Below are 24767 nucleotides of genomic sequence, written 5' to 3'. Positions count from 1 at the left end.
TACAGTTCGATTCAGTGTTCTTTCCAACGTGCATGCGTGTCCGAAGGAACAGACACCGATGACTATTGACAGCATTATTAAATTATGAAATGTATTCGTAGACTGCTAATAGGATTGTACACTCGCTGTACGATGTACTAGAAACATATGAATATTTGTGCTAGACCGGGACTTGAATCTGTGTTTCCCACTTTACGCGAGAGGTCGCGTTAACTAGGTTACCTGTTCGTGCACGACTCAACGGCCAGACCCAAATTTCCATACGTCCTAGTGCTATGTTCCACAGTTCTCGTATACAAATCGTACGATTCACGCATAAGGAGATACACTGTTTTTGCTCGTTAGATTGTCTTGCTTTGGCATGAAATACAGTAGAGCAGTGTGTACCTTATAGTTTCTGTGTAGTTTGATGCAATGCTTCTTTGGAATTTGTAACGATAACGCTAGCCGCAGTTTTGGACACAAGAAAAATTACCGCAGACTGGATGGATGTGTGTACAAGATGTCAGTGATTAGATCCTTGATTATGAACGTCTGCTTATTGTGTTATGACGTGACAGTAGGACGTCATTTGCGATGAGTATCAGACAGTAACCCTGCCGAGATCTATTCTAACCTGGCGTTTGATTTCTCATCCACAGAAACACACTTAACATTACACAACGTAGTAATTTTTCGTAATCGTCCCCAAGACTCTGTTACACTTCTGATCTTCATATTCAGACTGTAGGAAAGTAATGGATAGGTATTTTCTTAAGGCTTTGCAAGAGTGCAATGTGGAGTTGCACCTTGCTCGAAAGGTCGGTCATCAACAAGTAAACACTTTTGGTTCTTTAAAAATATTTATATAACAAAATTAAGACATAATAAATAATAGAGATAAATTCGATAGTTTGTAGAGAGATACGATTAGAATGCACAAGGTGACATTAACATGCCCCGAAATGTGGTTCCGATATACGGGACGTTCTAATTCTTCATTGATCCCGACAGGCAGCATGATAAGATAATGACGGCGACCTGCAACATACATACAAAAGAATTGTTGATATACGTTAATGGTATAGTCTTAAACATTTACTTCTTGCAACTTTTCAGTGCGGAATAGATACTAGTTAGCGTGCATTTAAGAAAATATGTATTAGTAGTCCCTTTAGTTCGACCTCTTAAGCAAATAATTATGCACTGTAACATTCATTAACTTTGAATATACGTATTCAGTTGAGATTCACACAGACTATTAAACAAGAACAGAACATAGACTCACAAATATTGCTTTGTTTTAAAATAATAAATGTGAAGTGGTGTACATCATAAAAGAACAGATCTGGATCAGCAGGCGCATATCACCAGGTCTGCGGCAATTTTTAATCATTAAGGAATTAGTACCTGTATTCTTGCTTTTGACAGTTTCGTCCAGGAGAAACTGGTGTTCGTAGTGGATTACAATAGTATTACAATGTCTCATTCCATTTGACTGTTTGCTCTTGAGCAGTATCATTCCACACCGAGTGAAAGAAAATTCTTTTTTCTGTATCTCGTCACAAGTTGTGTTTTATGCAGAGCATTCTCTTATCCGGAAGTCTATGCTAATAACAGACAGTAGCAGTAAGATCTAAAAAGAATCAATAGTATTCTCCGGAAAATGTGCCCTTTATAAATGTCCATTCCATACCCGACTCCAGTCGAAGTACACAGACTCAACTGCTTTAACAAAGTATCATTAACCTTCACTTCTTTATTGATTATGCTTCACCATTTAGTTCTAAGTGAAGCTGAGTTTCAGCCCTACACGCATAAGTATACTACACTTACAAAATTGCTATCCCCAGGTAACGTCGCGCGAACACTGCATGTAGCTATGATAATGGCATCATTTCACAGGTACACCATATCCACCTAAAGCCATCCGATGATGGTTAGGCTGGCAGCAGAGATACCAACTGTGGGAATGTTGATTGGTAAGTGTCACTCACTGTTCCCAATAGTCTCAGACATTTTCTGTGGGATTAATGACTAGTGCTGGCGGGACTCTCGAGGTTTGATAGAGCGCCTAAATGTTGATCAAACAAGCAACGTATGTTTGCTCCAGTGTAGACACAGAAGTGGTCGTCTTAGGAGGTGGGAATATACCCGACTCCAAATAAACATCGCATACAGTTCCCTTCGCAATGTTCGCTTGGAAAGTGGTTATGATAGACCTGCATTCACTGACACCAAAAATTCCTGCCAGCTTTGAGAGCGGCTGTTACTGAGAAGATGTGGCACTCATTTATGGACCTTGTCGGGTAGGATATTTTTTCGACCACTACTCTGACGCTGTACACAGCCCGCGTTCATAGGCCGACCAATCAGGCAACTTCAATTTCGATGTCATCACGGGCACATCCAAATAAGATATCTGCTTTCTACTGAAAAGCCACGCCTCCACATCCACCTATCTTACTAAAATGAATCCATGCAACCGTTCGGCTCATAAATCCCTTCACTCCCATGACTTAGGTTGGCGGTGGAGGGCCACAGGAACTCCTGATACAAGTTCCTCATCACCTGCAGCACTCCAAATCTACCAGAGTGCTCCTTTGAGACGGTGACTACTATTTTGTCCGGTGAGCTTATATTTTCCAATTAACTTACTGATTATGTTACAGTCCTTCTACAGCAGAAGCAAACAAATCAAAGCCACTCGCCATCAGAAACAACATCAGCTTTGTGTTAACGGGCTGAAAAGTTTACTGGAAGTCAATAAGTTACAGATAAAATAATGCTTTATCGTTGATACGTACATCTTCGTTTAAATGGGTGAATTTATCTAAATTAATTACGACATTCTATCTACTGAAACAAGATTTAATATTAGCGTTGAAATACACTCCTGGAAATTGAAATAAGAACACCGTGAATGCATTGTCCCAGGAAGGGGAAACTTTATTGACACATTCCTGGGGTCAGATACATCACATGATCACACTGACAGAACCACAGGCACATAGACACAGGCAACAGAGCATGCACAATGTCGGCACTAGTACAGTGTATATCCACCTTTCGCAGCAATGCAGGCTGCTATTCTCCCATGGAGACGATCGTAGAGATGCTGGATGTAGTCCTGTGGAACGGCTTGCCATGCCATTTCCACCTGGCGCCTCAGTTGGACCAGCGTTCGTGCTGGACGTGCAGACCGCGTGAGACGACGCTTCATCCAGTCCCAAACATGCTCAATGGGGGACAGATCCGGAGATCTTGCTGGCCAGGGTAGTTGACTTACACCTTCTAGAGCACGTTGGGTGGCACGGGATACATGCGGACGTGCATTGTCCTGTTGGAACAGCAAGTTCCCTTGCCGGTCTAGGAATGGTAGAACGATGGGTTCGATGACGGTTTGGATGTACCGTGCACTATTCAGTGTCCCCTCGACGATCACCAGTGGTGTACGGCCAGTGTAGGAGATCGCTTCCCACACCATGATGCCGGATGTTGGCCCTGTGTGCCTCGGTTGTATGCAGTCCTGATTGTGGCGCTCACCTGCACGGCGCCAAACACGCATACGACCATCATTGGCACCAAGGCAGAAGCGACTCTCATCGCTGAAGACGATACGTCTCCATTCGTCCCTCCATTCACGCCTGTCGCGACACCACTGGAGGCGGGCTGCACGATGTTGGGGCGTGAGCGGAAGACGGCCTAACGGTGTGCGGGACCGTAGCCCAGCTTCATGGAGACGGTTGCGAATGGTCCTCGCCGATACCCCAGGAGCAACAGTGTCCCTAATTTGCTGGGAAGTGGCGGTGCGGTCCCCTACGGCACTGCGTAGGATCCTACGGTCTTGGCGTGCATCCGTGCGTCGCTGCGGTCCGGTCCCAGGTCGACGGGCACGTGCACCTTCCGCCGACCACTGGCGACAACATCGATGTACTGTGGAGACCTCACGCCCCACGTGTTGAGCAATTCGGCGGTACGTCCACCCGGCCTCCCGCATGCCCACTATACGCCCTCGCTCAAAGTCCGTCAACTGCACATACGGTTCACGTCCACGCTGTCGCGGCATGCTACCAGTGTTAAAGACTGCGATGGAGCTCCGTATGCCACGGCAAACTGGCTGACACTGACGGCGGCGGTGCACAAATGCTGCGCAGCTAGCGCCATTCGACGGCCAACACCGCGGTTCCTGGTGTGTCCGCTGTGCCGTGCGTGTGATCATTGCTTGTACAGTCCTCTCGCAGTGTCCGGAGCAAGTATGGTGGGTCTGACACACCGGTGTCAATGTGTTCTTTTTTCCATTTCCAGGAGTGTATATTATTACGGAAAATCTGAAAACACCTAATTTTATAAATGTACTTTTTATAAACAACTGATTTTAAAACCGCGTCAGCGGAGGGGATTTCATGCCAGGCACGTTAAATAGTTATTGCACCAAGTTGCGCGGACGACCTTTTAAATCATAGGTATATCAAGTCTATCAGCCAGTTCCGCGTAGTAGATTTGGAGATAGAATATCAACAAAAAAAAAAAAAAATTCAAATGGCTCTGAGCACTATGGGACTTAACATCTATGATCATCAGTCCCCTAGAACTTAAGAACTACTTAAACCTAACTAACCTAAGGACATCAAACAACACCCAGTCATCACGAGGCAGAGAAAATCCCTGACCCCGCCGGCAATCGAACCCGGGAACCCGTGCGCGGGAAGCGAGAACGCTACCGCACGACCACGAGCTGCGGACAGAGAGTATATCCCTGTCAGTTTATTCTACGAGTATTTGAGTGATCTGCTGCGAACACAGCAGACGTTGGCACTACTCGAACATTCAAGCAATACAACACGAAGCGGTACAACGCACTTACTATGTCCTAAGTGTGCAGCTCATTGGGTTACACCAATTGTGGGCGAACCACTTGAGTCGGCGTTCAAGCCGCTACGAAATACTTATCATCCAATCACGAAGAAAAAAAGAAAAAGGAATCGGTGAAAAATTTAATTCTTTCACACCGTACAGTCTGATGTCTTCGCTCGATGAAAGACTGAATTCCTTTTTGTTGTTAGTCATATTTACTGTGGTGCTTGAAACAAAGTAAATCATTGCACGCACCTTTAAGAGTTTCCAGTGGTAAAAACGAATTGAGTAGGCCTTGCATTTTAAGTCATACATTCCTGAATATGAAATACAGCTAACATATCGAAATTGTATTAAAAGTTGAGAGCAGAATGATATCTATCTCCGCTCTGGAGATATTGGCTTGTACGTGTATAAGAGAGTCCCACGCAGTGCGCCCAGTTCCGCCAGTTCACAACGTGAATCAGGTGCTCATAGCACTTAACATTATTCATAAATGGCTCAACATAATGAAAGGAGATTTTTTTCAAATGATACAACGCAAACAGGAGCTTATTTTGCCGTATGATTAACACTCAAAACTTTTTTATCTATCGAGACATAAAAGCAACTACAGCTCTTTCGATGCAACGGTATACTCTTCCTTTTAACAGCATTTACTATCTCGCCGAAGAAGAATACTGTGACAATGCACACATTAATATTAACGATATTCCATGTGGGCCACTTAGCTTTAGTTGAAATCTGTTTTTTGTTACGTCCTAAGATATAATCACTAAGTAACTAGATGTTTTAATTATTTATGTTTCCATCAAGACCGATTTCAAATTTACAACCTTTAGAATACTTTCTAGCTACATGTAATGATACCAGCTTGCCAGATAGTCTATCCACCAACGTATCCCATTATTTCAGCTTCTTTTATCCTGTAATAAGCTGCCTCTCACTATCACCAGTATTCGGACGTCCTGCAGAATAATGCAGCATACAATATAAGCAGACCCACTGATAAAAAGCTAATTAGGAGTTATGTAAAGCCATAATTAGCTTTATTGTGTCTACTTGAACTGTAATGATGCTAGACTCGCCACTTCATTTCCAAAATACCGAATATACTGCTGTATCCCCAAAAAGTTCGTCTAGCGAATTGTAATTTTTTTTGAAGGCCAGGTAGTAGAGACCAGCTCGACTGATGTGCTACTCAAGTAAGCCGCTGGACAGTATCGTTGACATTAGATAAAAACACTATGGACAGACGCAGTCTGCGACACTGGTCATGGCCGAAGCACATAGAACAACTAACACCGCAACACAGTGTGACCAAGAGCGAAGTAACATTTTGTATCTCAGAGCACTTGAATGCTACTGAGAATCTCACACTTGCAAATTTAACCAGACTTAGCAACCTGGGCTCGGTGCAGAGCGAGGTAGGAAAAGCTGACAGGACAAGCAATAAGAAAAACCCACTCATCCCCCATCCCACTAGGGCTACATCAGAAGTGTAGCTACAAGGATATAACTGAACTTACGGGCGCAAAGCATTCAGTCGTGGCCACTCTCTCTGCACCGTGAACTGGGAGACCGACAGGCTTTTGAGTTTCCAAGAAACTACGGCAAATCCTTGGTGGGGAAGATCTACTGGTTGTCCGACTGCTTAACTCGTCAAGTTCCGGTACAATGTTCGTCATAATTGTGGTGGGGTGACTGCGGCACTTGGGAAATTTCACCAAAGGATGGAGCTGGTGTGCGGGCACCTCCCACCCTCTGAAGAACTTGAGCTGACGGACTGCATGCTGCCAAAGATCTTTCTGGGGGCGGCGCGACCTCGCGGTGTTCTAGTCACCTAGGTGTCATCGGCCACCATCCTGGTCGAAACATGGATGGGGGACCGGGGGATTGCTGCTCGGCATCAGATGACTAATGTCGCCTATCGCACACAAGCGCACAACATGCGGAGCACAAGTACGTGCAGTGGTACGTAGCTGGCCCAATTCCGGAGGACCTGTGTGGGTCGCACTCGCTCTTCACTGCTGGCGACCGCACGGCACCATGGTAGTTGCCGGCTGCGATCCACGATATTGGATGTCACAGGCACCACGTGGGCCTCAGCGCATTCGGCAATCAGTTGCGCTTACACGCACATACACTGAGTTGACAGAAGTCATGGGATAGTGACAAACTTATACAGATGCCGGTAGTATCGCGTACACAAAGTATAAAAGGGCAGTGCATTGGCGGTGCTGTCATTTGTATGCGGATGATTCATGTGTAAAAGTTTTCGGCATAATTATGGCAGAATGATAGCTGGAGCACAACGAATGGGATATTTCATTTCGGAAATCATTACGGAATTCAATATTCACAGATTTACATTGTCAAGAGGTCCGAGAAGACCCAATTTCAGGCATTCTATCTCATCACGGACAATGCAGTCGCGATGGCCTTCACTTAACCACCGACAGCAATGGCGTTTACTTAGTGTTGTCAGTGCTAATACACGAGAAACATTGCGTGGAATAACGACAGAAATCAATGTGGGACGTACGACGAACGTATCTGCTAGGACACTGCGGCAAAATTTGGCATTCGTGGGATGTGGCAGTAGAAGACTGATGTGAGCGTCTTTACTAACAGCACGACATCGCTTGCAGAGCCTCTCATGGGCTCGTGACCATATCGGCTGGACCCTAGACGAATGGAAAATTGTGGCCTGGTCAGATGAGTTCCGATTTCAGTGGGTATGAGTTCACGCCAGGGTTAGAGTGTGGCGCAGACCACACTAACCCCTAGCCCGAGTTGTCAACAGCCTAATGGGCTAGCTGGTAGCGACTCCTTAATGGTGTGGGCTGTGTTCACATGGAAGGTGCTGGGTCATCTGATCGAACTGAACCGATCACTCACTGGATATTGTTATGTTCGGCTACTTGGAGACCATCTGCAGCCTTTCATGGACTTCATGTTCCCAAACAACAATGGATGACGATGAACCACGCCACCAGGCCACTATTGTTCACCACTATATTGTAGAACGTGTGGACAGTTCGAGCGAATGAACTGACCGCCCAAATCGCCCGACATGAATTCTATCGAACGTTTATGGGACGTAATCGAGAGGTCTATTTGTGCACAAAATCCTGCCCGGCAACACTTTCGCTATTATGGACGGCTATAGAGGCAGCATGGTTCAGTATTTCTGCAAGGGAACTACGATTACTTTTTGAGTCTATAGAACGATGAATTACCGCACCACGCCGGGCAAAAAGAAGTCCAACATAGTATCAGGAGGCATCCACTGACTTGTCACCTCAGTGTACTCAGTGTAATGCGGCCCTGAGGACAGCCTGAATGCTGAATAAGGATCAAATGGCTCTGAGCACTATGGGACTAAACATCTGAGGTCAACAGTCCCCTAGAACTTAGAACTACTTAAACATAACTAACCTAAGGACATCACACACACCCATGCCCGAGGCAGGATTCGAACCTGCCACCGTAGCGGTCGCGCGGTTCCAGACAGAAGCGCCTAGAACCGCTCGGCCACACCGGACGGCGCTGAATAAGGCTGCTTGAATAAATACCCGTCAATATTGCCACTATTTGACACCCGTGCATGGACCGTATGTTCTCACTAATCATTTCTGTCACCCATCTTGACGCATAGCGGCCTGGAATAGAGCGGGTTGTTACAATACTTTTGAATTATGTACATGACCAAGACAGGTAATTATAGATAGTTTCATACGTAATTTTTCGCCGTTTTGATCGTCCCGCGTTTGGTTGCATGATATCTGGAGTGCTGCATTAGGCTGCTTGAACAAATACCTGTCAATATTACCACCATTTGATTGGATACCCCCGCATGGATCTTCCGTTTTCACTCATCATTTGTCTCACCAATCCTGACCCGTAGCGGCCAGGTATAGGCCGGGTCGTTACAATAGTCATGTGTTACCAGCGTGCCCAAGACATATAATTAAAAATAGTTTCACATGTAACTAGTTCCCCATTCGATCGGCCTACATATGGTTGCATGATATTTGGAGTAAACAGAAAGAGCTCTGAAACTTTCTGGCAGATCAAAACTGTGTGCCGGACCGATACTCGAACTCGGGACCTTTGCCTTTAGCGGGCAAGTGCTCTACCATCTTTTTTTTTTTTTAGTTTGTTTCATTTTGTTCGATATTGTTCGTTGAATTTGTTCTAGGCGGACGTCCGATGACACCCATTTACGTTCTTCGTTGATCCATTTACTCAGTTTTTTGGTTACAAAGGGTAGCTAACCCTCTGACCGAACACGCTGAGATACCTTGCCGGCAGTGCAGTGGCTGAGCTTGGTCACAGATCGTACCATCTGAGCTACCCGAGCACGACTCACACCCCGTCCTCACAACTTCAATTCTGCCAGTACCTCGTCTCCTACCTTCCAAACTTCACAGAAGCTCTCTTGCAAACCTTGCAGAACTAGCACTCCTGAAAGAAAGGATATTGCGGAGACATGGCTTAGCCACAGCCTGGGGGATGTTTCTAGAATGAGATTTTCACTCTGCAGTGGTCCGGCACACAGTTTTAATCTGCCAGGAAGTTTCATATCAGCGCACACTCCGCTGCAGAGTGAAAATCTCATTCTGGAGAAAGAACTCTCCTGCACAAAAGACGCGAGTGGAACGGGGAAAAACCCTAATAACTGGCACAATGGAAAGTACCCTCTGTTATGCACTTCACAATGGTTTGCACAGGACACAACGTTGTTGAACAGCATTGATCAAAATTCTGGACACAAACTGAAAACCGCGTCCACTTAGCGCGACAATATCAAACAAGCTGGTGGCGTCCGCTTCGATGCATCGCGCGTAGCGCGATGGCACTGGCGTGTGCGCTCAACTTAACGACAACTCAACCGCTGGAGAGTGATATCTTCGCGCAGTCGCCCCGCCACGTTCGCAACAATTCTCTCACACAGGTCGACGCCTGCCTTATAGGTCTGCTCCAAGCAGTCACGTAACGCCGTTTTCTAAACATCCCTGTGGTAACACCTCAATATTGTCGTTGCTCTTAAGACGATTATGATTTTCTTCAGCAGTTGTTTGAGTATGGCACTTGAAAGCTGGCAGGAGCGCGATAAGCTGCGAGGGATCATCTCTCGTCGAACGTACTCTAGCAAGCTACAGTTGCAGAATAGACTGAAGCAAAGTGATTTGAGAAGTGCAACTGTAAAGAATAATTTCTGATTAAGGACTCTTACCTCCACCACACCGATTCCAATGGCGATGCCGCCGATAAGGTCGCTTAGGGCGGAAATGAGTTCTTCGAGTCTCTGCTTGCACCCCATGGTGAACACGTACTGGGAACTTGCCGTACAAGCCGAGCCTTCACTGCAGCATGTGGCTGGCAGTTGGCCGAGGTAGTCGCTAGGACCATTCACTCCGCAACACTCAAACTGAAATCAGAAACAAAATCACAACTGTTGTTCATACTTCTGCTGCAGTTCTCTCTCGTATTCTTACACGTGGCCAAACGACTGCGCTCAGAGAGCTAGGAAGATTTAAACGTCCTTACACCCACCCACCCACACACACACACAAAACAAAATGATATGAAATGGCACATAAAATTCTAACGCAAATATATGAAACATGTGGAAAGCAGTATTTGTTAGAGCTAACTCCAAAAATGAAATTGCACACATCTACCGAAACACAAGATAACAATATGGTTTACGACTCAGGCACTAAAGGAGCTCAACAATTTAAGCGTTACACGTGACACACTTGATTTTGTGGTCAATGGAGAGATTTAATTTCAGTAAAGACATACAAATGTATGCCATGCTACCATGTATGTATTGTTGGTAGTATGGAGGTATACTTTTTAGTAGTGCAAAAACGTGCCATGACTGTATGTGGATCATTGTTACAGCATTCTTCATACACATCACTGTTATTGCAATTGTGTATCAGGTATTTGACAAATGACAAAAAATTTTGAAAAATGAAGAAACCGCAGGACAGTTGCTTAACCCATAGTCTTTTACTGGATACACGACCGGTTTCGTAACAGATACAGTTCCATCATCTGGTGGAAACTGCAACATTAAAAATATTCTGTACACGCGAGATGGAAGGGATCCTCAAGTCTGAAATATCAAATAAGGAACTATGCGGCTAAAATTTCAGAATTACAACATGTTAGAAGAGAGAACAGGACGTTACTTACAAATAAAATCACTTAGTCATCTGAGGTCATCCTCGCCCCAATTTTATCATGAAACCAAAGTTTCGGTCAAAAGAAATCATCTTTTTTGAAGCCTTTACGGGTGTCCTTCCTCGAAGTGTATGGTATTTAGTGCGATAAAAGCCAATCGTGTACGAGCAGATACATTGGCCACACAGGCAGGAATTTTTATACGATGTTTGAAGAACATAAAGACCTGGCAAATTCCAGGTCAGCTCTGACAATGCATTTTATTGACAATCGACATAAGCTGCAGCAGGTTAGTGACAGCTGTCTTACACTACGGAGAAAGGTCGGATACTGAATGTTCTGGAAGAACTTGAAATCTTAAGAAGTCGATATTCCCATTCTCTCGATACATTTAACGAACGAACAGACCTGTGTCTCGAAAATATGTTAGTTAATTATTACATTATCCAGGCAGATTAGCCCGCATCCCGTGGTCGTGCGGTAGCGTTCTCGCTTCCCACGCCCGGGTTCCCGGGTTCGATTCCCGGCGGGGTCAGGGATTTTCTCTGCCTCGTGATGGCTGGGTGTTGTGTGTTGTCCTTAGGTTAGTTAGGTTTAAGTAGTTCTAAGTTCTAGGGGACTGATGACCATGGATGTTAAGTCCCATAGTGCTCAGAGCCATTTGAACCAGGCAGATTAAGGTGTCCGTACAACGTAATATTTTTCCTTGCTTTTGTTAAATGTACACGTTTTACTCTCTCTTAACGTCGTGATGGTTCTGTCTCCTTTCTGCCGTTACCTCCCGCTTTCCACTTTCAACAATTCACCAATCTCATGTTTGTTTCGTACCAAGCTTGCGACGTTTGTGGCTTCAGTTCTCACAGCTACTGTTTACTACTACATAGTTTTTCTGTTTGTGTTCCCGGTCGCGCTGCACGGAGGAACGGCTGTTAAGGAATTTCTGTAAGTAATTCCTGGCAATATGTGATTTCTCTCCCCTCTCCCCCCTCCCCCCCCAACCCCTTACATGTTACTTTATTTTGGTAACTTTTGGTGCCCACTCGTGATTCTGTTTCCTTTGCAGATTGTTTTAGGTACCTTTTGCTCGTTTGACACGAAACCTTTGGATCCATGACAACATTGGGATGAGGATGACCTCAGATCATAAAGTGATTTTATTTCTAAGTAACATTCTGTTCTCTCTCTCCTATATGGCCATAATTTTGAAATTTTAGCCGCATAGTTCCTTATCTGATACTTCAGACTTGAGGTCCCCTTCTTTTAGCGTGTAACAGAATTTTATAGTATGGCAGTTTGCACCAGATGAAGGAATTGTATCTGTTCCAAAACCTGTTGTGTACCCGATAAAAGATTGTGGATTAAGCAACTGTCCTGAGGTTTCTTCATTTTTCAAAATGGTTTTGTGCAGTTGCGGCTGCACCATAGGAAGAGCTCTTAATTCCAAAAAAGAAAATTACCTGAAACCCGCGTATTCGATGCGTAAAGGGAGATTGCATAAAGAACTTGGACTACGACTGTTTCGGTCGTTCGATTAGCGGTGAAATATAGCTTTTGCGTATACGCTACGTAGACAATACATAACAGGCTTATATTAAGATAATGTAAATAAAGTATGTTGCTAATGTATATACTATTCAGCTACACACATTGCCTTCTCATAGATATATGTATCTGGAAATTCGGCGCATAGATTAGAGCGTTCTGTAGTTGTGTTACTAAACTGTTACATTAATTAACAAGAAACCGAATGTGGTTCTCTCGTGCTCTGCACAGGAGGCAGCGATGTTTCCTCAGATGTTAGTACTCAGAGAACCCACTCACAATCATTGTCTTTTCTTCTGAAACCTTATTAGACGTCATTATATCATGATACCTTACAGACCTAAGAGATTTTATGGTATATATCCTCTGTCTTGTAGTCTTATCGATATTCTAAACTCAGCAGTTTGATCTAGTGACAACCAAGGTCGAAATTCCCTCATATATGTTCAAGGACCAACCATACAGTGTCATTAATTTAAACTCTGTTTCATCGTACCCTTCTTATTAAAGTCTAAAGAGATACAGCATAATTACGTACGTAACATATTGTGTTCTTTGAATCGTCCTTATAAGGAAGTTGTGATTCGACAAATGAGCTGAAATTATGTGCGCATACACTGAACAGTCGTCTACAAATTATGCGAGTACTGATATAATTATATCAAAGCCCAACGTACAGTAATTCTCTTGGTGTATTTTATTTAATGTCTCTGCACGGGTAGTCAAGCGTTTTTCAACGTATGTTACTGATACTGATCGTTTTTGACAGAACAAAAGATAAACCAGGAGGCCTTGCATGTCACAAATATGGGCAATAATGTTTCTATGGAGATAATTCTTTAAATCTTTTTGTCAGCAAAAAATCAACATATGTCTTTGTATTACCGCTTTGTTTTGGCTCTGCAGTGATGAGCACATAACCTTGCTTCATTATCTCCAACTGTATTCAGAAACCAATCAGTTCAGTATAACGTTTTGTACATCACTAAGCAATCCTAGTCGTACTGTAATGTACAGTAAATGTGTCGGTTACGTTCTTAATGTTCTATATTGACTGAGTAGAAATGTAGCATAAGGAATGCGCCCACACGATCAAAATCATGGGTTATCTTGTCTGAAAGTCATATCCACGTATATTTTTCTCAAATAGTCATTATCTCTGACAAATTCACGTGAAAAATAGAAATTGAAAGATAGTATAGAAAGCAGTGTTCTAATCAATAACAAACACCAAAAAAAGTTTTGCATCACGCCCGTTCCCAGAACTCCTGAAGATAGACGTTGACAGTAGATACTGTATCACAGACACAGTCCTTTTGACTGTTCAGAGCTGTCACTAAACCAGCCCAAAGATGTAAACAAATATGCATGAGCAGCGCCTATTAGACGGAGAGGGTCCGACAGCCGATCAGTTCTAGTCATTCCAAGAGGTACACGGCTCGTGTTGTCTGTAGTTCAACCATGCCTAGACGGTCAATACCGCGGTTCGATCGTGTCCGCATTGTTACTTTGTGCCAGGAATGGTTCTCAACAAGGGAAGTGTCCAGGCGTCTCGGAGTGAACCAAAGCGATGTTGTTCGGACATGGAGGAGATACAGAGAAACAGGAACTGTCGATGACATGCCTAGCTCAGGCCGCTCAAGGGCTACTACTGCAGTGGATGACCGTTACCTACGGATTGTGTCTAGGAGGAACCCTGACAGCAATGCCACCCTGTTGAATAATGCTCTTCGTGCAGCCACAGGACGTCGTGTTACGGCTCAGACGGTGCGCAATAGGTTGCATGATGCGCAACTTCACTCCAGACGTCCATGGTGAGGTCCATCTTTGCAACCACGACACCAAGCAGCGCGGTATAGAAGGGCCCAACAACATGCCGAATGGACCGCTCACGATTGGCATCACGTACTCTTCACCGATGAGTGTCGCATATGCCTTCATCCAGACAATCGTCGGAAACATATTTAGAGGCAACCCGTTCAGTCTGAACGCCTTAGACACACAGTCCAGCGAGTGCAGCAAGGTGGAGGTTCCCTGCTGTTTTTGGGTGTAATTGTTTGGGGCCGACGTACGCCTCTGGCGGTCATGGAAGGCGCCGTAACGGCTGTAAAATACGTGTATGCCAACCTCTGACCGATAGTGCAACCATATCGGCAGCATACTGGCGAGGCATTTGTCTTCATAGACGACAATTCAAGCCCCCATCGTGCACATCTTGCGAATGACTTCCTTCAGGATAACGACATCGCTCGACTAGAGTGGCCAGCATGTTCTCCAGACAGTAAACCTATCGAATATGCCTGGTATAGATTGAAAAGGGCTGTTTATGGACGACGTGACCCACCAACCACTCTGAGGGATCTACGCCGAATCGCCGTTGAGGAGTGGGATAATCTGAACCAACAGTGCCTTGATGAACTTGTGGATAGTATGCCACGACGAATACAGGCATGCATCAATGCGAGAGGACGTGCTACTGGGTACCGGTGTGCACAACAGTCTGGACCACCATCTCTGGAGGTTTCGCTGTATGGTGGTACAACATGCAATGTGTGGTTTTCATGAGCAATAAAAAGTTCGGAAATGATGTTTATGTTGATCTCTATTCCAATTTTCTGTACATGTTCCGGCTGGCCGCGGTGGTCTAGCGGTTCTAGGCGCTCAGTCCGGAACCGCGCGACTGCTACGGTCGCAGGTTCGAATCCTGCCTCGGGCATGGATGTATGTGATGTCCTTAGGTTAGTTAGGTTTAACTAGTTCTAAGTTCTAGGGGACTAATGACCTCAGAAGTTGAGCCCCATAGTGCTCAGAGCCATTTGAACCATTTTGTACATGTTCCGGAACTCTCGGAACCGAGGTGATGCAAAACTTTTTTCGATGTGTGTGACTCTCTAGCAGTGGCTGCAGACCTGGCTATCGGGAGACTTGGAGCGTCTTGAGAAAACTTTAAACAGGCTGGCTGATGGAGTTGGGTTATCCAAGCAAACTCTTCTGAAGTAGGAGTTAATGTGGTAAGGAAACAACTATCTATGTGCCTGTGACGCTAAGGAAACAGCACCGCATCTCTTAACCTACTGTTGTGCAATGATTGTCGCTCCTACATCACATATAATGAACTCCATTCTTCTCATCCAAAGACTACACAAAAACCAACGAACATAATTTCAAGCACTATCACTGAGCCCGATAGAAACAAAAAGCTTTCAAGTAAACTGTTTAGCTTGTGCTTAGCTTAAAAAAAATGTACAGGAAGTGATTCAAGGGGGTGTAAAATTTATTTGGCGGTTTGTAGCCTTAAGTACTTACCGTTTTTTGAAGCTCATCGATTGGCTGGTCTGCACCACCTGGGATGTAGTTATTGACTGCCTCCTCTATTTTCGTTCCAATACCATCGAAGTCGTCACGGAACACAAATGCAGTTATACCGATTGCAACTTCGATCAGCACGATGATTATTACGAGAGCCGTGTACTGAAACATAAAATGGTCCACACGTCAGCAGTATATAGATTATAAGCTACTCAATACTACACAGATTATGTTAAAATACATATGAGTGCACGCTCTCTTCTCTCTAGCTGGTTTTTCAACCAAGTGTTACAAGTAAACTGGAGGTTGTTTGGGGCTGGTTACAAGACCCGCAAATCGTGATGAATGGCGTACCAGCTATTCTCGATAGAATTAGGTTCCACAAAAGCACGGCCATCTCCGTGGACAGTTCCTTGAATCGTTCTGGTACACTAGGGAGCGTCGTGTTGATGCGTTGACGTAACGAAGATACCTGTCCCTACTAGCGTTGTGTAGACGAACGAACGGTTGTACGTAGTAAGACAGTAATTTCCTGCATTGGTCCCAGTTAGAACTGATTCAGTGTAGCTTTCTCCCACAGAAAATACATTCTCCACCTGCCTGAATGGTGCCCTGCTGGCAAGGAGAATGCGTCAGAATGTGGTTACTGAGGTAGCTGTATCGTGCCATAGACATGTGCCAAAGTGTACCATGTCTCATCAGCCAAGGCGACCTTTTACCGTGCTTCTCACGCCCAATGATAGTGATCCTGCTCAAATACGAATTCCTGTGCCCTGTGACTTATGGTGAGCAACGGCACACGTGGGTCAGTGGCAGCTGTATCCCGCAGTGTGGGTCTGGATGAAGATTTGTTGTACAGTTCTGAACTGGCAAGTACCTGACTGCTCTGTGCTGTCTTCCTGCTGACTACCAGAGCCGAGATGCCCACGGCGCAGGTTTGACTCGGCAGACAGGGGATGCCCAGTGCCTGCTCGACGTGGAGGATGGAGTGCCTCGAGCACCAGGGCTGGTCACGATTAAATGCGTCAACACTGTGCCGTGCTCGTGTGGAACCTAATCCTTTCGAGCGTATCTGGTACGCCATTCATCAGTGCCCGTTCTGCGTCCGACGGTCAGTGCAGCGTCTCATGGCGTCCCAAACGTGACAAACCCAACTATTTCATTCATGTTGTTGACAGGAGTGCTACGCCAGCTATCTCTAGCTGAATTGCTCACAAGAATAGATTTGGAATCGTTAACTTTCTACTCCACTTTAAATGTCCTCATACCATTTCCTTCCTTATTAGCTCGTTTCTGAAAAATTTCCTTCCCGTCTGTGTACAACGGATCTCACAACACGCTCGATACGTTATATTTTCTCTACATAACGGCGTAATACGTTTTAAAGATTTACAGACCTAATAAACAAGACTGTCATTGTACCTCACAATATATAACAATAAACAAGTTATTTAAAATCCTAGCTGATTAAGGAGAATCTGAAATGAAAATAAAATAATAATTCATACCATTACGATTCAAACTGCAGCTTGTGTACGATCTGGTCATCAGACTATAGCAAATTGAGCTCTAAGATACGAAATGATAGCACCATCCGAGCAGTTCATTTTTCAGTGAATTCGTTCAGTTTCCAGATATTCACCCGTACCAGAAGTAGATGACGGTTTGTAACTGAAGTTAATTGATACAATATGTGTTCGAATTTCATTTTTATTTCCACTGAAGACTTAAAGGTCAGAGAATCTGAGATATGTATTCTTTTCAGTACATTTATTTTCTACAATAAATCCAATAATTTTAAAAGCTTACAAGTCTGATTGTTAGGACGGCTTTTGTTACATTTGTCTCTAGACTTCGTTCCATTTAATACATTAATTCGTCTGTAGCAAATCCTGAAAGCCAGAAAGTCCAAACACCCGAAGTCCTCCACAAAGCATATCAATAGTTACTGCTATCTATGTATTATTGATTATTTCCGATTTCTTTATTTGACGCTATGTATATGAGATTGGCTGAGTAAATATGAGTTGGAACTCTTTGTACTTTCGCTGTATGGGATCTATCTTCATTTTAAGGTCTCTTTGGTCACTGATGGTAGGGAAGTGTACTAGCATAGTCCTGTTAGTGTAACGAGTCAGTAAAGGAACATTTATGTTTAAGTTGTTTTTCGTAGAATTAAACAGTCTTGTGATAATTGGTTACTTACTGTTTTCATCATACAGCTATTCTCCTTGATGGCACCACAGCAGCCGAAAAAGCCGACTATCAGGACAATTGCTCCCAGCGTCGTGATGACGATGGCGGGGACATTGAACTTTCCGTCGACAAAGTATGCTGCATCTCCAAACTGGATCACCGATATGATTCCGGGAACCAGAAGCGCAATTCCACAGAGCTGCAAGTAGAGGTATTCAACACATAAGACATGTAATATAGCATTTTACTAAGCTACATCTATAAAAGATGGACCGTGCTACGAACAAATAGTGCAGCAGATGTTTTATGTTCAGTTTCAGAATCTTTTACCAACATTGCGATCGGCTGGCACGACGTTGTGTGTAACATAGTGCAAACAGCGAGCGAAGATACAAAGGAAGACTGCGCAAAGACAACTCTATGACACCTCTATAATCTATCTACGTAGTGAAAAGGGTACTGTGCAATCTGAAAAGTGTGACCATCGAGTCATAAGACTCTCGCCGTTTCCGTATTAATCATTGCGTGGCTGTTTCAATACAATGAATTTAATGTCTGCGATAATTATTAGAATCCAGCAACATACTCGTTTATATTTTTGGTCCAGCACCCACCATCATATGTGTCTAGGAGGGTACAGAAAGTACTGCACTAGTAGTCTATCATTAGCTATCCTTCGGATACAAATCGCCTTCAGGCAGGGGAAGAACAACACATCTATCTAGGAGACGTATTCGTAATTTTACCCTCGTCGTTTCACGATATACGTTGTCTAGTCACATTAATGTGACCACCTGTCAAAAGATTGAATAACTACCTTTCGTAGCACGGACCACTACGAGGCGTGCTGGAAGAGAGTCATTGCGGTTCTGGAAGGTACCAACAGGGACGTGGAGCCATGTCTATTCCAGTGCAGTGGACAGCTGTCCTAGGTTTCTCGGTTGAGGATCCAAGGCGCGAACAGCCCGTTCAAGGTGGTTCCACAAATTCTCGATTAGGTTTAAATACGGAGAGTTCCGTGGCCAGGGAAGTACGGTAAGCCCATACTGGTGCTTTTAGAATCACGCACGTACTCTGCGAGCTGTGTAACACGTTGTGTTGTCCTGATGGTAGATGCCATCGTGCAGAGGAAAAGCAAACTGCACGTGGTGCGCAAGAAACGATGCTTACTCGTGTTGATCCATTCTGCCTTCCAGAATGAAGAGATCACCCTGGGAATGTCACAAGAAGATTCCCCAGTCCATAACGCTACCATCCCCAGCCTGAACCCTTCCTTCGATTGTTATAGGCTTGTTTGTTTTCAGATGTTTCGTATCGTACACGGCAATGGCCATCTGCCCGATGGAGCATAAAAGGTGATTCACCTCAAAAGGCCACAAGTCCCGATTCAGTGGACGTCCAGTTGCGACACTGGCGTACAAATTCAAGCCTCCGTTATCGATGAACGGTATTGAGCAAAGGTGCACGAACCAGGCTTCTGCTGAAGAGACCCATGCGCAGCAACGTTTGCTGAACGGTTATTGAGGAGCCACTGTTCGTACCCCTTTGGTTCATCTGGGTAGTCAGTTTCTCAGCAGTTGCACTTCTGTTCACCTGTACGCATCTCTACAGCCGTCATTCACCCCTGACATCTACATCCTGTGGAGTACCACAATTGCCTTGGCGCCGGTTGTGAATGGCGGCGTTTTTCCACATACGGTGTACTTTAACCACAACAGCACACGAACCGTTTGTAAAAGTCTTTCATGAAATGCTTCCACGGTTGGCCCCAAGACAATAACCATGCCCATTTGAACGTCAGATAAATCACACAGTTTCCACACCACAACAACTGCACTGTTTCTGTGTCCCCCCACCCTCCCTCCTATACATTTACTACATCCTCCACAGCTGATGCTGCCACCTGTTGTCTGTGACTGATTATTGCTCGCTGACCTCGAACATAGGGGATGGTCATATTAATGTTACTGGACCGTGTATGTGTGGTATGTAAGAATATATTCCTAGGTCACACTCTGAGTGTCGGTTCTTAGAAGATTTAAGAACTTTTTGTGATAACTGTCATAGTTTTGTTCTGACCAACAAATCCACAATGAATTCCAAGGCCCTTCCTTGAATCTATTCTGTCATGCTGGTCATAATGGCAACGTAGGAGCAACACACAATTTCCAAGTTATTTAACGAAGCTCATTCCCATGATATTCTGCTTAAATGTCAGTTTAAGTCACAAGAGGAATAAGTACACAGTAAACTGAATTGTATATGCTAAAATAACATACATTTTCTGTTGTTATATATTTATGATTGTGAAAATATTTCTGTATGATTGTCAAAAATGTTTGGTCCCTTGATACGTTAAGCCCCTGTCACACGGAGCTAGATTCACTGCAAGATTGCTAGATGGCGTGCTTGACTGCCAGATAGCATGTGAGTGTGATGGCTACCTCACACGCTGAACCTCTCATCATGGTGTATAATTTGACGCAGAAACTCGCAGGCTGGAATGACTCCGTGAATGGTAAGGAGCGCAAGCCAGCCGAACGGCAGTCTTTCTCAAAAGACTGTAAAGAAACTACGCAGTAAAAAATTTTGATCCTCACACACCTCATAGATTCATGAAAACTGCCTATCATTTCGTAAATGTTCATAGCTATTGTGGTATTTGAGGATTAAGTAAATTAATGCGAGAGTTTCGGAGTTTGCATTGAGAAATTGTATTTGGTGCATGTAAGGTAAAAGATTGTTGTGTATGAAATGTAGCTAACATATAGAATTATTCTTCAAACCTGTAATGGTATTGCTGTCTATCGCCAGTCTTGAGAAAATAGTTTGTATGTCAAGAACTTCATCCTGAACTTGTCCGCTATCGAGAAAGCCTGAATGAAATATTCACAAAATTCCTTGTATCTCATAAACGGTTTAAGATCTTGAAATAAGATTTTGGAAAACGACAGTACGCAAAGAGGAGAGTATTCCATCATAGGTTAATGTGCGAAACTTCTATATCCATCGCGATATTCAAGCTACTACTGATGTTTTCAGTGAGATAATGTAATATTTAAGTGCCATCGATGGTTGGTGCAACGAGAATTTCCGTTGTTTGAAATGTTATAAGTGAAGAAAGTGCAGTTTATATTCACACCGAGAATGGACATTTTCATAAACTGTTAACTTGTCTTTCCATCATGCCTTTCATGACAAGTCTTTCACTTGTCTTTCATGGTTCTGTCGCAATGTCAACTGTATTAGATTGTTAGTGAGATGCGTGTTTGTAAACTCTGGCGAATTTTCACGAAAGACGCGGATTTTAAGGTGGCAAAAAGGGAACTTACATATTACGAAAAGCTCGTCACTGATAATGTTCCTCTGAAGAAAAATAAAGGGAATGAGAAGCCTGGCGAAAATAAATAGCTGCTTCTGTTGAAATTTTAACGGCGTAATTTTTAATAATGAATTATGAGAACTGAAAGTGCCTGAAGAATTTTACTTCTGAGAAATACGAAAACATTTAAATTTGCAGAATTATGTCGACTACCCATTAAGGTGTAACCAAATTACCTATGTATTGATATTTATTAGGTAATTGAGATATAGGAATAAAATCCTTTTGTCAGTTTCAATTCACATACAATTCACTTTCTACAGATTGCTGATACATATCAATATCCTTCCAAGTTTAAAGGATACTTAAATATGTTAACTACATTTCATATGCAGCAGCATATGACCTAACATCCACCAAACGCAATTTCATAGCGACCTCTATTTCTCATTGCAGACTTTAAAAATTTCTTGCAGCGGTTTGCCAAATATCGAAATACCACTATAACCATGACCATTAACGAAATGATAGGAAATTATCATGAATTTGACGAATGAAGCTGTAAGATGTGCGAGAATCAAATTTTTTACGTGTAGTTTCTTCACAATCGTTTGAGAAAGATTGTAGATCGGCCAGCGGGTGTGTGGCACCCTGTTTTGTCTCAAGGGTTAAGTGGCATTGTCTGTGGGTTCCCACACTGTCTGCTGTGAGATCAGACGCCAAACAGGATCCCTGACTGGCCAGTGCAGGCAGTATTCGGCGAACCTCACAAGGAAAGTAGTAAGGGATCTACCACAGGCAACATTCTCAGCTCCTTTCAGAGCAGCCAGTTAGCAGACGACAGAGCCCCCAAGTGAACTGCCACGGGAGCTGCCAAGTAAGCTTGCTGCAAATCATACTGCATGTGAGACAGGGTTTACAACAACATTCCAGTCAGTGTGGCGAAGGCAGAGATCTTGTCCAAGAATCCATAATGCCATTCGCCAAAGCTGGGACTTTGATACGAAACGCAACTCTATCGAATGTTAGTCCAGGGTCTTTGTGCTACCCCTCTAGTTCCTGTCCATACAAAAGAGAACGTATGTCATATCACTCTCATGCACCGTTGTTTCTCATAGTTGATAATTACTTGTGACTTTCCTCGATTATGAATTTTTACCGTGTGTTCCTCCAACAATGTTTATCTTGTGATATTCTTAGTTGTTGGTGTATATCTGTCTGTATCACATAGTCATCGCTATTAGATTACCAGTTAAACGCAATGAAGCTGATGAATGATTGCCTCAGGATAAAACTATCTACATCGTAACCTTCTGAAGAAACGAAGTCATTGTATCAGTCGATGCATGAAACCTTTTTTGTATGTTCGCTTATAGAGAGTACCGATCACATAAACTCCTGCAGAAAGTAGTGCAACTGCTCCTAGAAATGACCACATTTCACTGAAACTAGCATAGCTTTGAAAATGTGTTTGCGTTTCATAACTAAAAAATCATCAATTAAAATAAATATGTAGATTTCTTAGACCTTAACTTAGTGTGCAATCGTTTTCATATCATTGAGTCATTGGCGAAAAAAAATGTAATCCATTGGATATTTAACAGTACTGCTTTTGGTCTCAGACGCAGAACAACCATATTTTTGTAAAGAAAAAAGGTTAAAGCGGCGCTTGAAAATGCCCTTAGGCTGGAACAATGCATTAGTGCATAAATAAACTGATATATCGTGTTTGAGGGCAGGATGGAGACGAGGCAACCGTGGTCCTGACGTCAAAGAAAATCATCTTAGAAAAGAAAAACAGACGAATCAGCTTGTGCCTTGTGGAAAAACTTTAGGACAATAGCAGACAACCATCTTTGTTAAATTGCTGATGAGACAACGTTATTTACAGGCTTACACTGTTAGCAAACTGTTCTATCACTGGAAAATCATGTGCAGGGTATCTTCTATTAAGTCTGTAGCTTATAGAAGCTGCCTGTAATCGTCGCTAACAATTAATGAGTAAACGTGAAATGTAGTATTCCGCTGTTATAGAATCGGTTATTCTTTACTGCAGTCATCTACATAAAATCCACAAATATTTCACCCTCTGTGTCAATAGCCTGCAAAGAGACTACTGCTTCATTGTTCGCCTTAGGTGTATTTGGCCGATAGTGTTGGACGAACACAGAGTCTATATTCGCTGTCCTAACAAACAGATAAGCCGACTGCTGAACCAAGAAAACGGACAGCTCCGACCGCTACCATCACAAAAATATCTACGATTACGAATAGTTGTGAAGCGGAGATACATAGTCAGTTCCGAATTAAGGAACTGGCCGAAAAAAATTCGCATATACGTATGGAATCTCTACGATAATGAAATCCTACTGAACAGCTATAAAGAGTAGCAGCTCGGTTTCTACAGCCATACCAATAAGGTACACAAATATGACATGGCTGTGGTTTCAAAAGTGCTTTACATAATTTATACAACCAGTCTCCTCAGAGGGTCTGAACTATATACTCTGCCCTAGACAGGCGCTACTCGTGTAGAGGCAGGGCGGGCAGTACGCCAGTAAGTACAGTACTAACGGAGACCTAAAACATTCACTCGTTTCATGTTATATCCACTTTGATAAGCTAGGAATCTCAATACTACTGCTATAGTTACCCTGTGCCGTGCGATTCATAGTCTTTCGCAGGAGACACATGCAGATTGAGGTGCAATAAGGCTGCGATGCACAGTTACCAGCAGTAGTACTTACGAAAACAAGGAAGTTGAAGAAGAAGAGAAGGTATTTCACGGTGCTCGCCGCACAATTCATGATGGCGTTTCGTCGTCTGCTTGTGCTGTGACTGGTAGAGTACCTCGGGGCTACTGACAGCTGCCTGTCGGCGTAGTCCTTCTTATCCTGAAAGCGGCATCTGTTAGGTAACGCCCATACTTATCAGACGCTCAGACGTCGCGATAAGCGATCGCCAGTGCGTGAGTCAGCCTGCGGTAATGTGTGGCTTATTCGTGTGATCGCCACATTCTGTTCGTGTGATCGCCACATTCTGGGTGTGCGTCGGGAATCGGTGACTCAGTAGTCTCGGAATTTCGTCTTCTCAGGACGACTGGAACGAAAGTCAGCTCATGACGCTGCGATGTAACATCTTCCCCAGTGACGTCAAACAACATGCAGTCTAGTGGCTATTCGGTCTCTTTCATAATATTTCTGTCTTAGTTATGAAGAGTGTTATCAGAAAAAAGTTTATGTACATCATGATAAAACAGTAAAATAACGGTTCATGAATGCTCCATAGCTGCTTCCGACTTAAAACGTCTTTCTAATAAAAAATGTAACATTTTTCTTCGAAAGGAATATATTTTTTATAA

The 24767-nt window shown here is 43.6% G+C and overlaps 1 protein-coding gene across 1 annotated transcript; it reads right to left on the bottom strand.

Annotated features, from left to right (window-relative positions):
* Nucleotides 1–823: 823 nt before the first annotated feature.
* On the bottom strand, nucleotides 824–24295 carry LOC126248663 (23 kDa integral membrane protein-like). Its single transcript, XM_049949884.1, has 5 exons — nucleotides 24154–24295; nucleotides 18095–18283; nucleotides 15886–16050; nucleotides 10079–10273; nucleotides 824–1020 (listed from the first exon to the last, which is right to left on the bottom strand). The coding sequence occupies exons 1-5, from the start codon at nucleotides 24211–24213 to the stop codon at nucleotides 970–972; spliced, it is 660 nt and encodes a 219-aa protein (XP_049805841.1). The 5' UTR covers nucleotides 24214–24295; the 3' UTR covers nucleotides 824–969.
* Nucleotides 24296–24767: the final 472 nt, after the last annotated feature.

Source organism: Schistocerca nitens, chromosome 1 (assembly GCF_023898315.1).
Source record: "Schistocerca nitens isolate TAMUIC-IGC-003100 chromosome 1, iqSchNite1.1, whole genome shotgun sequence".
In the NCBI taxonomy this organism is placed as follows: Eukaryota; Metazoa; Arthropoda; class Insecta; order Orthoptera; family Acrididae; genus Schistocerca; species Schistocerca nitens.
The sequence above is the reverse complement of the archived record's forward strand: the minus strand, read 5'-3'. Positions and strand labels throughout refer to the sequence as shown.